This window comes from Lynx rufus, unplaced genomic scaffold (genome assembly GCF_022079265.1).
Source record: "Lynx rufus isolate CCGP_SWC_20201006 ecotype Redwood Valley unplaced genomic scaffold, mLynRuf1.p SCAF_8, whole genome shotgun sequence".
Taxonomy (NCBI): domain Eukaryota; kingdom Metazoa; phylum Chordata; class Mammalia; order Carnivora; family Felidae; genus Lynx; species Lynx rufus.
The window spans coordinates 8,562,490-8,574,782 of record NW_025814896.1 but is presented as its reverse complement, the minus strand read 5'-3'; the positions used below and the strand labels follow the sequence as shown (position 1 = coordinate 8,574,782).

Sequence of the window (12,293 nt, the reverse complement as noted above, 5' to 3'; positions counted from 1 at the left end):
ATCACAGCCAGGTGGGGCAGGAGCAGGAACCGACCTGTGTTTATTCCACTCCGATCCTCCACCAGAACATTTGCCAAACTTTAGTCTTTTCTTTTTTTTTTAATGTTTTTATTCATTTTTGAGAGAGCACGAGCAGGGGAGGGGGAGAGAGAGAGAGAGAGAGAGAGAGAGACAGAATCGGAAGCAGGCTCCAGGCTCGGAGCCATCAGCACAGAGCCCCACGCGGGGCTCGAACTCACGGATCGTGAGATCATGACCTGAGCCAAAGTCGGATGCTCAACCGACTGAGCCACCCAGGCGCCCCCCGAATTTTATTCCTTCCTGTATAGACTGTCATAGTTGCTGCCATATCCAGGATCACTTATCCTACCATCACATGTGGACACAGTTTGCTACTCCCTCTCTAGTCCAGCTCTGGACTGGCAGACCAGAGTTCCGTCCTAAGCCTAAGCGCGAGCTGAATCACCCTGCCCAAGCTACTGAACCTCTCTGAGCTGTGAAATGGGGTGCACGGGCTCAGCTTGCTGGGTGACAGAGGGACTAGGTGAGACCGCGGAACCAAATCATGAGGCCCACGGTAAGTGCCCCGTAAATATAAGGCTGCAGGGACCCTCAAGGAATGGGGTCTATCTGTTTCAACTCCTCTCAAAGATGTATTCAAGGTTAGCACGTTTCCAGCAACATCATCAACATTAAGGAATTCCTTAGTCCTTTTCACCACCTCCCCCAAATTTGCAATTAAGTCTTTGTTAAAATTGGAATGTAGATGTAATGTCCCGTGGTTTGAGGCCATATCGAATAGCTTGTTACGCTGTTTGGATACAATCAGGGAAACCAGACAAATACGTTTTCTATCCTGTTTTTTGTTTTGCTTCGTTTTCTTCTTCTTACTTGTGGAAACATGAGGACAACATAGCATCATGATTAAGATACAGATCTGGGGGTCCAGAAGATGCGGTTTTGATTTCCGATTTGCTCCATTCATTGGCTTTGTGACCTTGGCTCTCTCCTCCGACTTCATTAAGTCGATCGGGAACGCTCTTAGCCGTAAGTAGCAACTGCCGACGATAACCCAACAGAGACCTCAACGAACAGGTTATTTTTTTTCTCTCCCTTAAAAGGCAGGCAGTTACTATTCTGTTTCGATGGCGTAAGAATGTCAGAGCTCAGCTGCTCCCTCGGCCCTTCCTGACATTCGCAGGATGGATAACTCGCAGCCCTCTCCAGACAGCGCGTCCTTCCGAAGACAGCGGATCTGCCCAGCGATCTCCTGCCTGTGCGTCGCTGGTCTGAATTGTGTCACGTTGCCAAGTTGCAAGGGAGCCTGGGGAGGGCTGCAGGGTGGGTGTGGGTGAGACGAAGGGGGCAATCGTGAGGATTCGATGAGATAATGCATATTATCTGGGACAGGGAAACTTGACTTCAGGGTCCTGCGGTGAGTAGGCATCAGACGCAGGACAAAAACTTTCTTCTTCCAGACTGGAAGCTCCATGATGGGGGGCGCTGTTATGTCTTTCCCACTTATTATTCTAGCTTGATGCCTGGAACATAGATAACATATGGTACTGCTCAGTAAATATCTGATAAGCGAATGAACAGTTAATGATAATTTGCTACATTTCTTTGGCTTCCTGTTCTTCATCACTTTCTCAAAAACACATTTATTCCACTCCTATTAAACAAACGTCAGAAGGTGAGAGTCCTAAAGCCAAGACTTGTGTCAGCGTATTCTTTATCGCTCGCTGGGTAACGGGTTGCCCCCCAACTGTGGCAACTTCACATCACAAGCATCTCTCATCGCACGCGGTTTCTGGGGTCAGGAATCCCCGAGAGCAGTTTGAACGGATGGCTCTCGCCCACGGCCTCTCACGAGCGGTCAAGACGTTGGCCGAAGCTGCCAGCGTCCCGAAGGCTCGACTGGGTAAAGTTGGAGGATCTCTTTCAAAGATCGCACCCTCGCATGGCGGTTGGCTGGAAGGCTCCGCTCCTTTCCATGTGCTGCTGGAGTGTTCTGATGACATGGCCACCGGCTTCCAGAAGGAAGGAGCGTGGGGGAAATGGCAGTATTTCCCGACCGGTCTTCAGCGTCACCCAGCATCACCACTTGCACAATATGCCACTCGCCAGAAACAAGTTGTCAGGTCCAGCCTACATTCCAAGGGAAAGCAAATGCCTTGTGCCTTTTGGAGCAGGAGCGCGTCAGTGAATCTGCGGACACATCGTCTGTTCTGTTCTAGCATCGAGCTGTGCTTGGCTCACACGGTAGGTGTTTAATCAGGGCTGCTTCCAGCTTTGCTAGCCTGGAAGTTTGGAAGCTTTCCTTGATAAAAAGAATACAGAGGCGCCCGGGTGCTCAGTCGGTTGAGCGTCCGACTTCGGCTCAGGTCACGATCTCGCGGTCCGTGAGTTCGAGCCCCGCGTCGGGCTCTGTGCTGACAGCTCAGAGCCTGGAGCCCGTTTCAGATTCTGTGTCTCCCTCTCTCTCTGACCTTCCCCCATTCGTGCTCTGTCTCTCTCTGTCTCAAAAATGAATAAACGTTAAAAAAAAAAAAAGAATACAAAATTAGTTATAACAGTTAACACTTACGGGGCGCCTATGTGGCTCAGTTGGTTAAGCATCCCGGTTCGGCTCTCATGGTTCATGAATTCGAGCCCTGTGTCCAGCTCTCTGATGTCAGCATGGAGCCTGCTTGGGCATCTCCCTCTCTCTCTCTCTCTCTCTCTCTCTCTGCCCCTACCCCACTGGTTCTCTCTCTCTCTCTCTCTCCCTCAATAAATAAACTTAAAAAAATAATAAAAGTTACTCTTTAATTTGCATGAAAGAAGAAAATACTACTACAGATTGCAATTTTTTTTGGCTGAAAAAATATTTTTATTATTGTCAATGTGGAAAGTTTCTTTCGGCTTCACTATGCATCACTGGTTAGGTGATGTAAATTTTTAGGATGATTATTGTCAAATATGGGGAAACGTTTGTCAATTTTCTTTCACATAGGACCTCTCAAAGACTTCAGGGCAATTCAAGTTTTCTTGGGCAGTGATGAATCCTAAATACTCCTTCAATGATGATACCCACCCACTACCCGGTTTGTGTTTAAAACCGGGTCTAAACCCGGGTCTAAACTGTGTCTAAAGTTTAGAAACATGCATTTTATGTTACTTCTGTCAGTGTGGCATTTTAGCAAGAACGTGATCTTCTTGTTTTTTTTTTTCTGGGTGATGGTATCATTTACTCCTCTATGTTAATTAGATGATTGTAACGGTCAATTTTTTGTGTCAACTTGACTGGATCCTGGCGTACCCAGATATTTGGTTAAACTTTATTTCTGGGTGTGTCGGGGAGGCTCTTTCCAGATGAAATTAGCATCTGAATGCTGAGACCCAGTAAAGCACTTTGCCCTCCCCAGTGTGGCTGGGCATCGTCTATTCTTCTAATCCGTGGAAGGCCTGCATGGAACAAAAAGGCAGAGGAAGGCAGAATTTGGCTCTTCCCGTCTGATGGCATGACTGGGACATCAATCTTTTCCTGCCCCCAGTGCTTCTGGGGCTCAGGCCTTTGAGCTCAGGCTCAATGACCCCAGCTCTCCTAGATGCCCAGCCTGCAAATGGCAAATTGTGAGACAATCTAACTCTCCCTACACATATATATTCTGTTTCTGTTTTTGCTGGAGAATCTTAACACAGTGATTAAAAAAACCAATAGCTTGGGGCACTTGGATGGCTCCGTTGGTTAAGCATCTGACTTTGGCTCAGGTCATACCTCGGTTCAAGGGTTCGAGCCCCACGTCAGGCTCAGTGCTGAAATTCGGAGCCTGGAGCCTGCTTCGGATACTGTGTCTGCCTCTCTCTCTGCCCATCTCCCACTTGTGTGTGCTGTCTCTGTCCCTCTGTCTCTCTCTCTCTAAAATAACTAAATAAACCTAACAAAAGACCCCAATAGCTTGTCATTACTTTCAGTCAAAATTATCTCTTGTTCTTACCGGTATGACCTATATTCTATTTTGACAGAGAACTCACCAGAGTTCCAAGGTCGAGATACATCAAATATCATAATATTTCCATAGTATTCCAAAATTATTCCAACCCGATATGTTGGAAATGCACTAAATATGAAAATCCTATGTGTCTTCACGCCCATGCTTACTATTTGTAGAACTGTCCCAGTGAGATTCCAATTTCGATGCCCGCATATACAGTTTTAGTGGAATGGAGCACACACATTTGTTTATGGTGTATGGTTTTTTGCACTATAATGTCCTAGTTGAATCATTGCGACAGAGACCCCAAGGCCTAAAACGCCTAAAATATTTACTATTAGGTGCTTTACAAAAAAAAGGTGTCGACTAACCCCTGTCCTATGGCAAATGAGTAAGAGACATACTTACCCTTTCAGCTTCACTGAAGTAGTGGGCACTTTTCAGTCCCTCAGACGCACCAAACTGGGTGCTGCCTCAGGACAACCTCCCTGCTGTTGTTTGTCCCCAGAACATTCTTCTCTCTCCCAGCCATTTTTTTGTGTGTGATCATTTTCATCTCTCAGACAACTTCACCTAACTAGAGAAGCCCTCTCTGGTCTCCTGTCTAAAACAGGTCCTCTCTGTTGTTCTTTTTTTTTTTATTTTTTTTTATTTTATTTTTTTTATTAAAAAAAATTTTTTTTTCAACGTTTATTTATTTTTGGGACAGAGAGAGACACAGCATGAATGGGGGAGGGGCAGAGAGAGAGGGAGACACAGAATTGGAAACAGGCTCCAGGCTCTGAGCCATCAGCTCAGAGCCCGACGCGGGGCTCGAACCCACGGACCGCGAGATCGTGACCTGGCTGAAGTCGGACGCTTAACCGACTGCGCCACCCAGGCGCCCCCCTCTCTGTTGTTCTTAACCAGACTTCCCCGTTTTGTGTGTGTGTGTGTTTTTTGTTGTTGTTTTTGTTTTTTTCCATCCCGGTCCTGCCGTGGTTTGTAAAGATTGGTTTGTCTTCTTATTAAGTCCCCTGTCAACAAAAACCAGATATGTCTTACCATGGGGGGTAGGTGGGTGGGCTCTGAAATCAGAAAGCCTGGGTTTGAACCCCAGCTCTGTCACTTACAAGTCATGGAGCTTGGATAAGTCGTTATTCTCTTGGTCCCTCCCTTTTCTTATCTGTCAGTTGGAGATAATCAACAGTGACTACAACATTAAATTTTGAGGGTCAAAGAAGCTGATGTAGGCAAAGCACTAGGAACCGTGCTTGGCCTAGGGTAAACACTTGACTCAACACTGTAACGACAAGGTGTTGTACAAAAGAACCCACGAGCATCTCTTTAATGAGCGAACCATTTTTCTGGATAAAGTCTTTGTGGATGAAGGCTTTATCTAGTGCTGGATAAATAAATGAGTACCTTAGACCTCTTTTATTCTTTAACCATATGCCGCTTCATTGAAGCCTTATGGCCATCAAATTTCATTTAGTGCCTGAAAGGTTATAATTGACTTTGATTTACATAACAAAGTCAAAGCAGGAAGACAAGTTTTTGAAGGATCTTTTAAAATTACATATGCTTCCCCCACCCCCGCCCCCTGCAATTTAGTAACTGTACTGGTCTGGCCGTGGCCGGATTAACACCTAGAAGTACTACGGGGCCTACATCAGTCAACTATTGCCATAATGATGCCATGTAACAAATCATCCCCCAGCTCATTGGCTTAAAACAGGAATTATTTAATCTCACACAAACATCTGCAAGTTGGTAGGTGTTCAGATGATTGAGACTGCTCTAGGCTGGGCTCGCAGTAGTGGGGCACATGCAGTCTGCTCCGGGCGTGTGCATCCTCCTTGGAGGGCATATACACCCCTCGTGGCGATGTTGGAAATGTGAATGAGCATGAGCTGCGATGCAAACACACCTCAAGGCCTGCCGGACTCACGCTCGCTAACGGCCTATTAGCCAACAAAGTCACACGGCCGAGTCCAATGTCAGTGGTGCAGGGAAGTGTATTCCACCCAAAGCAGGAGTCGGGGAGGCTCATTTTCTGAATGATAATCTCCACTGTCTCAGGACCCGTACCCAAATGGAAGTTAAAATAAATCGAACGCGCATAAAAAATCAAGTTGCGCTTTTCAAAGAGGTAAAAGCATGTGTGTGCTGAAATTAAAAATGACTTTTCTGAATTGTCTGGTTGTCTCCGATGGCGGGCAAGGCGGGGTTGTGATGGGGTCCCTGCTTTCTATTTGTAGAACTGTCCCAACGAAATTCCAATGTCAATGCCCGCGTGTACGGTTTTATTGGAATGCAGCCACACACATTTGTTTATGGTGTATGTTTTTTTGCACTATAACGTCATAGTTGAATCATTGCGACAGAGACCCCAAGGCCTGTAACGCCTAACATATTTACTAAATATTTTACTAAATAAATAAAATAAAATAAATATTTTACTAAATATTTACCAAAATATTTACAAAAAAAGGTGTTGACTAACCCCTGTCCTATGGCAAATGAGTAAGAGACATACTTACCCTTTCAGCTTCACTAAAGCAGTGGGCACTTTTCAGTCCCTCAGACGCACCAAACTGGGTGTTGCCTCAGGACAACCTCCCTGCAGTTCTTTGTGCCCAGAACATTCTGCTCTCTCTCAGCCATGCTTTCTGGACTTTTAAGTGAGGGTCTCGTCTGCACACTGGGCAATCCAGCATTGATGACAAGTCCTCCTCGTATCCTAGCGCCTGGCACACAGTAGGGATTTGATAGAATTTGTTGAAGGCAGTTGAATTCTGTAAATAAATAGCGATCGCCTCAATACAGGATAGGTCTGTTGGCTTTATATAGAGATTCAGGTACGTTGTAAGTCTTACATGTTTCTACATCAAAGCTTCAAGAACGGTGACGGTGCCCACAGCGTCTAACGATGACCCACATACCTTGGAGGTGTCCAAGCAGAATGCTGCCTCTGATTTTCTGTTTGTCTCTCTGCTTTCTGTTTGTCTCTCCGTCTCCCCTGCGATGCAAATGAAATGATGTTCTCATCTGATGTTGCCCAAGGGAAAATGCATGCCTAGAAAATAATCAGCAGAGAGGAGAATGTAGACAAGTAAATAAACAGTTGAAAGAATAAAAGATAAAACGCAAATTAAAGCTTCAGAACCTCACATTTCCTTTCATCCCCTGTTTATTCAATAATTACACAGTCAATTACAACTTGCATAAATGATTTCATATACCTATTAGTCTATAAATATCTACAGTGTATATGTGTTTATAGATAAAGAGGGAGGAGACGATCATGGTTGGGCAAACATGTTCTGACATAAGAGTAACTTTGCAAATACTATTAAGTTCAGATTCTGCCAATGCCAGTTTTTCCTGACCCAGGAGAATTCACACGGTGTGATGAATTTCAATCATCACAACTTCCTTTAGTGGAGAGCCTTACGGGAGCCACAGGTTGGGTTACGCGAGATATGTCTCTCTCCCTCTTTCTGCGTATATATTTTTTCTAGCCTATATAAGAGCACTGCCATGGTAAAACGAATTCCCATTGACTGCCCACCCCTGTACACAGAGGGTCGCGGGAGGACCATCAGATGTCATATTGATATCCATGGGGCTGTCGTATCTTCTTTATTCCCCAGAACGTGCCATCTGGGAAGCCACGTCAGGGCCACTTGGCAAATATTTGCTATGTATCTCTATTCTGTGTTCCCTCAGTTATTTAGTGCAAAGCTTCTTTTATTAGCTAACTAGAATAGGGGTGGTAGGCATGTCTAAATTATGAACTGCCTCTGGTTTGAAAATGCTCCCCTCTCGGAGCCATCAGTGAAAGCTAGAGATGAAATCGTACATACAAGCTGGTGATAAAGCTTCAAATAGCCTCCGCTAAGAGAAGGGATTAATTATGTGTGATTTTTCAAGTAGTATCTGTAGATTCAACAGATAAGGTGTCTCCTTTCTGTCTGATGCCTGCCGTGGACTGGCACCTTTATTGAATCATGACTGTTAGCTTTCCTTGGCCCTGAATTAGGGCACCAGAAGCCTCATTCAGATTTAGCCATTGTCCATGCAAAGCTCATTATTGCTCTCCTGGTTGAAATCTAAATCTAAAGGGAAGAACAACAATTAGAAAGCTGTGTGACGTTAAGGGACCAATTGGGTTGGAAAGGCTCAAACACACACACACACACACACACACACACACACACAAAACCCAGCCTTAAAGAAACTTCTAGGAAATTTCTGCTTTTTTGAAAAAATGAGTTTAGGAGCATCTTTGCTTAAAACAACAACAACAACAACAAAAATCAAACCCATGAGGGTTTCTGCCTTGCCAATTACGAGCAATCTTTCAAAGGCATCCAAAAAGAAAAAACCGGCTCTGCTTTCTGAATTGCTGGTTGGAGAACAAAAGAAGCAAGGGAAAGTTTGACTTGACTTCCTCTGCAATTTGTTTGCAGCATCCGAGCAGAAAGAATCTCAAGGCTGGCCACTTCCTGAATGAAGACACTGAGAACGCCTGCGTGTCGAATTCACTGAAAAGTGCAGCGGTCGGCAGAAACCCGGGGCCCCGACTGGAGGAGCCCAGAGGGCAAAGTGAGAGCATTTCTCAAGTCAGCTACATCCTGACGAGGTAACTGCGAAGCACTGACTCAGTGTCACTAAACCCTCCCCACCCCCGTCCTGAGATGGGGGGGGGGGGCCGGTGGAGGCTGGTGACTGCTGGGTGGGTTTCCCCAGGACGAGGTGCCCATCTATCCGTCTCAAAGGCCGCAATGGAACAGCACTAGTTTCCTGCCACTTGCCTTTGTAGGCTGGAGCGAGGCCCAAGGATTCAGGCAGAAAACGTCAGACGGGGCTCCTCGTGAAATCTCCCCTGTGTGGTTCTCCAGCTTGCCCCTGCAGAACTTTATATTCGGGGGAGGTCTGCCCGAGCTGGCCTGCTCCCGAGAAATGTGAAGTCGGCGGGTAAAAAGCTAAGAAAGAGAAAAATACGGTCAGGCGGTGTGGGCTTTTGGCTCCGTACCCTCACTGGAGACAGACTTTGTCGGCCTTTGGAGCCATGGAGGGGATTGCAAAACACAGAGAGAACCCGGCGATGGCTCAGACACAGAAGGGAGAGGACGGGTTGAACAGATAGAGCGGGGTTCCTTTCCTCCGAGAGGTGGATCTGTCCCACGCGAGAAGGGCAGTTCCTGGGGAATTACGGTGGCGAGAAAATGCCCCGCGTTAAGGCCGGAGGCCGTGTGAATGATAGATCCTGCACTGATTTCAAACCTCACCGTTTCTTACAGGGGAGTTTTCCTTCCAGTGTGGAGGGCAGGTCTCAAATCAATTCTCCTAATTCCTGCTTCCTGCCAAGCTGCCCTTGTTGGTGTTTTCCAGAAAAAAACCCGGGTCATCATTACAGAGTTTCCAAAACCCCCGTGTTCAATTAGCCTGCTTTTGAATCCCTTCTGACGGTTGGTTAAATATGGGTCCAAAGTGCTTTTTGTAAGTGGAACTGATCTCGGGGTGAGAAACCTTAATCTTCTGAGTCTTAAGAAACTGCAAAATAATGTTTTAATGGCACCATTACTAGGAGGCTCGAAGACTGTGTTCTTCCAGTCTGTTCTGCTTAATTCTATTTTGTACACATATGAACATTTCAAAGTACAAAGGGCTATTATATTAAAAGGACACTTGGATATTCTTTATGAAGTTTCCCTTGTACTTTTATAGAATGTTTACAAGGTTAATAAGTATGCTTTTTCATCACTGAGCATTATAAACGGCTCCAGTATTGCTCCCACGTTTATTTGAGAGTCATTGAAAGTGCCTGAATGGGGCTTGATGTCCTTTGTTTCCCTTTGATTTGGAAACAAAAGACCCGAGAAAAAAGTTTACTTTGCTGCTGAATGCCATATGCAGATCAACTGTGTTGGCCCTTGAATGAAACCAAGGATCTGAAGACAGAGCAGAAAACGCTCTGGTAGTTACGGCACATGTTTGAATGTGCCTCCGGTTTTGTCCCCTCGTGCTTGTCCCCTAACGTGGGGTTCAGCCGCACGCCCAGGTCTCTGGGGATGGATAATCGAGAGTAATCAGCATCAACTAAGACAAAAGTTGCTGCGTGTTTCTTGGGTGGGAAATACCGCGTGGGCATCATAAGGCAACAGTGTCCTCCACTCACGGTCTCCCTTCTTCATCTTTCCCAGTTGCTCGAGACCCGAGGCTCTTAGCTTCGGCACCGTTGATGAAACTGGGGGCAGCATTGTTCTTCGTGTGTCGGGGGTGGGGAGTGGGGGGCCGTCCTGGGCAGTGCACCCCCAGCCTCCACCTGCTACATGCCAGGAGCACAGTGTGACGAGCCAAAAAGCATCTCCCAGCTCTGCCAAGCCTCTCCTGGTCTGGATCACCTCTGGTTGAGAGCCAGTGTTCTAGAACAACCCACCCACAGAAGCCCTGTTTGGAGAAAGAGGAGAAGGTGAACCTCACACTCAGACGGTCGTAGTGACGATGACTGATGACAGAGCTGGCACTGAAACCCCTCGCGAGAAAAGGAAAGAGAACATGACATCAGAGGACGCAGAGAAAACTTAATCGCCAGCCCCTCATCCGACAGGTGAGTCCCGCAGTGGCAAGAGCATTCCAAGGTGCTCTGTCAGAAGAGGCTTGTCGTCAGCAGCACCAACGGCATTATTATGTTTTGTTATTTTCTTTAAGTAGCACATGGTTTCACTCGCCTGTCCCAGCCCCCCTCCTACTTAGAGTCGGTTGAAAACAACACGTCTCAGAATCCTTGTCGAAATGGCCTGGGAGTGATAGTTGCTAAGTTAATTTCAGTGCCTAAAAACGGACATGTACCGCAGTAATAAAACACACACGGGTTTCATGAGATGCTGTTAGGACAATAGAAAGAAAATGTATTATGGCAACTGTGGGTGAATATGGCCATACGAAGTTTAAAAAATATATTGAAATATAAAGATATGTTAAAAAAAAAGATCCGCGGTAAAACCTGGGAACGCGAGTAACGTGTTCTGCGAGCGTTCCGCAAGGCGAGCAAACATTTCCAATAAACTTTCGCTTGATAACCAAGTGATGTCTTGCGATACGAGTCGTACGTGATGCGGGCCGTCACACGATCACAACCGAGCCAATAGTTTTTGAAATTCGCTTTGATGTACAGGTGCTTTGGATTACAAGCATGTTTCCAGAACGAATTAAGCTCGCAAACCAAGGTTTTACTGTATTTCTGGTTCCCTGGTAAGTATAGTTCACAGCGACTATTTTTGTTTACCATCTCAAGAAGAGAGGCAATGCCCAGAATAGCATATTGAGGCCCAGACACACAAAGATAATAAAGCTATCAGTGTTTCAGTTTTCCTTTCTAGAACATAAGTCTAGATTCTGAAATGTTTGGCGCACTACGACAGGAGGACAGAACGGCATACCCGGTGTGTATGCTCACCGCTAGACTTCACCGGTCTCCGGCGCTCCCATATCAGGGCCTTTACCGGTCTCTCGGGCAGAGAACATTCTTCCACGGCTCATGCCTCTTTCTCCTCATCTGGGTCCTTGTTGATGTGCCATCTCCTCAGACATGCCTCCTGGCCCTTCTCTATGGCGAATGCAACCACAAAATCTATTCTATATAATAACCAAAAAGCACCACCCAATCCCTTGGTCCCGCACCACCCAGCCCTGCTTTCCTTTTTCGTCACAATACTTCTATTATTATATAGTTCTATAAAATATATATTGTATATTTGATTGGCTTGATTTATATATAACGTATATTGGATTTGCTTGGTCAGAAACAGATAGGGGCGCCTGGGTGGCTCAGTCGGTGAAGCGGCCGACTTCGGCTCAGGTCATGATCTCGCGGTCCGTGAGTTCGAGCCCCGCGTCGGGCTCTGTGCTGACCGCTCAGAGCCTGGAGCCTGCTTCCACTTCTGTGTCTCCCTCTCTCTGACCCTCCCCCGTTCATGCTCTGTCTCTCTCTGTCTCAAAAATAAATAAACGCTAAAAAACAATTTAAAAAAAATAAATAAAAGAAACAGATATATTGTCTGTTTCCTACAACAGGAGATTGGGCGATTGTTTTACCTGCCAGTGCCCAGAACAACACCTGGTACCCAGTAGGCACTCAATAAATATCTGTTGAATAAAAAGGTTATTGTCTGGGCAAGCTCTGTGGGCATGAGTGGGCTTGGGAACACCTTGGTGTGGGTTGATGAATTTCTGCACTCTCGTAAATGACCTTTGTCTTTTCAAGTGTAACGATTTTATATGCACTCTTTAATTGGTTTGGCATGACAAGTTAAATACTTTAAGCAC

General features: G+C 46.0%; 1 protein-coding gene across 1 annotated transcript; it reads left to right on the top strand.

The window, feature by feature from the left end:
• The first annotated feature begins 241 nt into the window (after nucleotides 1-241).
• LOC124504119 (uncharacterized) lies at nucleotides 242-11,799 on the top strand. Its single transcript, XM_047069453.1, has 4 exons — nucleotides 242-577; nucleotides 1,122-2,262; nucleotides 8,432-8,604; nucleotides 10,169-11,799. The coding sequence occupies exons 2-4, from the start codon at nucleotides 1,603-1,605 to the stop codon at nucleotides 10,377-10,379; spliced, it is 1,044 nt and encodes a 347-aa protein (XP_046925409.1). The 5' UTR covers nucleotides 242-577; nucleotides 1,122-1,602; the 3' UTR covers nucleotides 10,380-11,799.
• The last annotated feature ends 494 nt before the right edge of the window (nucleotides 11,800-12,293 follow it).

Bases quoted from the DNA above. Each gene is read 5' to 3' on its own strand.
- LOC124504119 (XM_047069453.1), top strand. From the start codon at position 1,603: ATGATAATTTGCTACATTTCTTTGGCTTCCTGTTCTTCATCACTTTCT. The intron at 2,263-8,431 runs GTAGGTGTTTAA...ATTTGTTTGCAG, and splicing joins AGCTGTGCTTGGCTCACACG to CATCCGAGCAGAAAGAATCT. The intron at 8,605-10,168 runs GTAACTGCGAAG...CATCTTTCCCAG, and splicing joins GTCAGCTACATCCTGACGAG to TTGCTCGAGACCCGAGGCTC.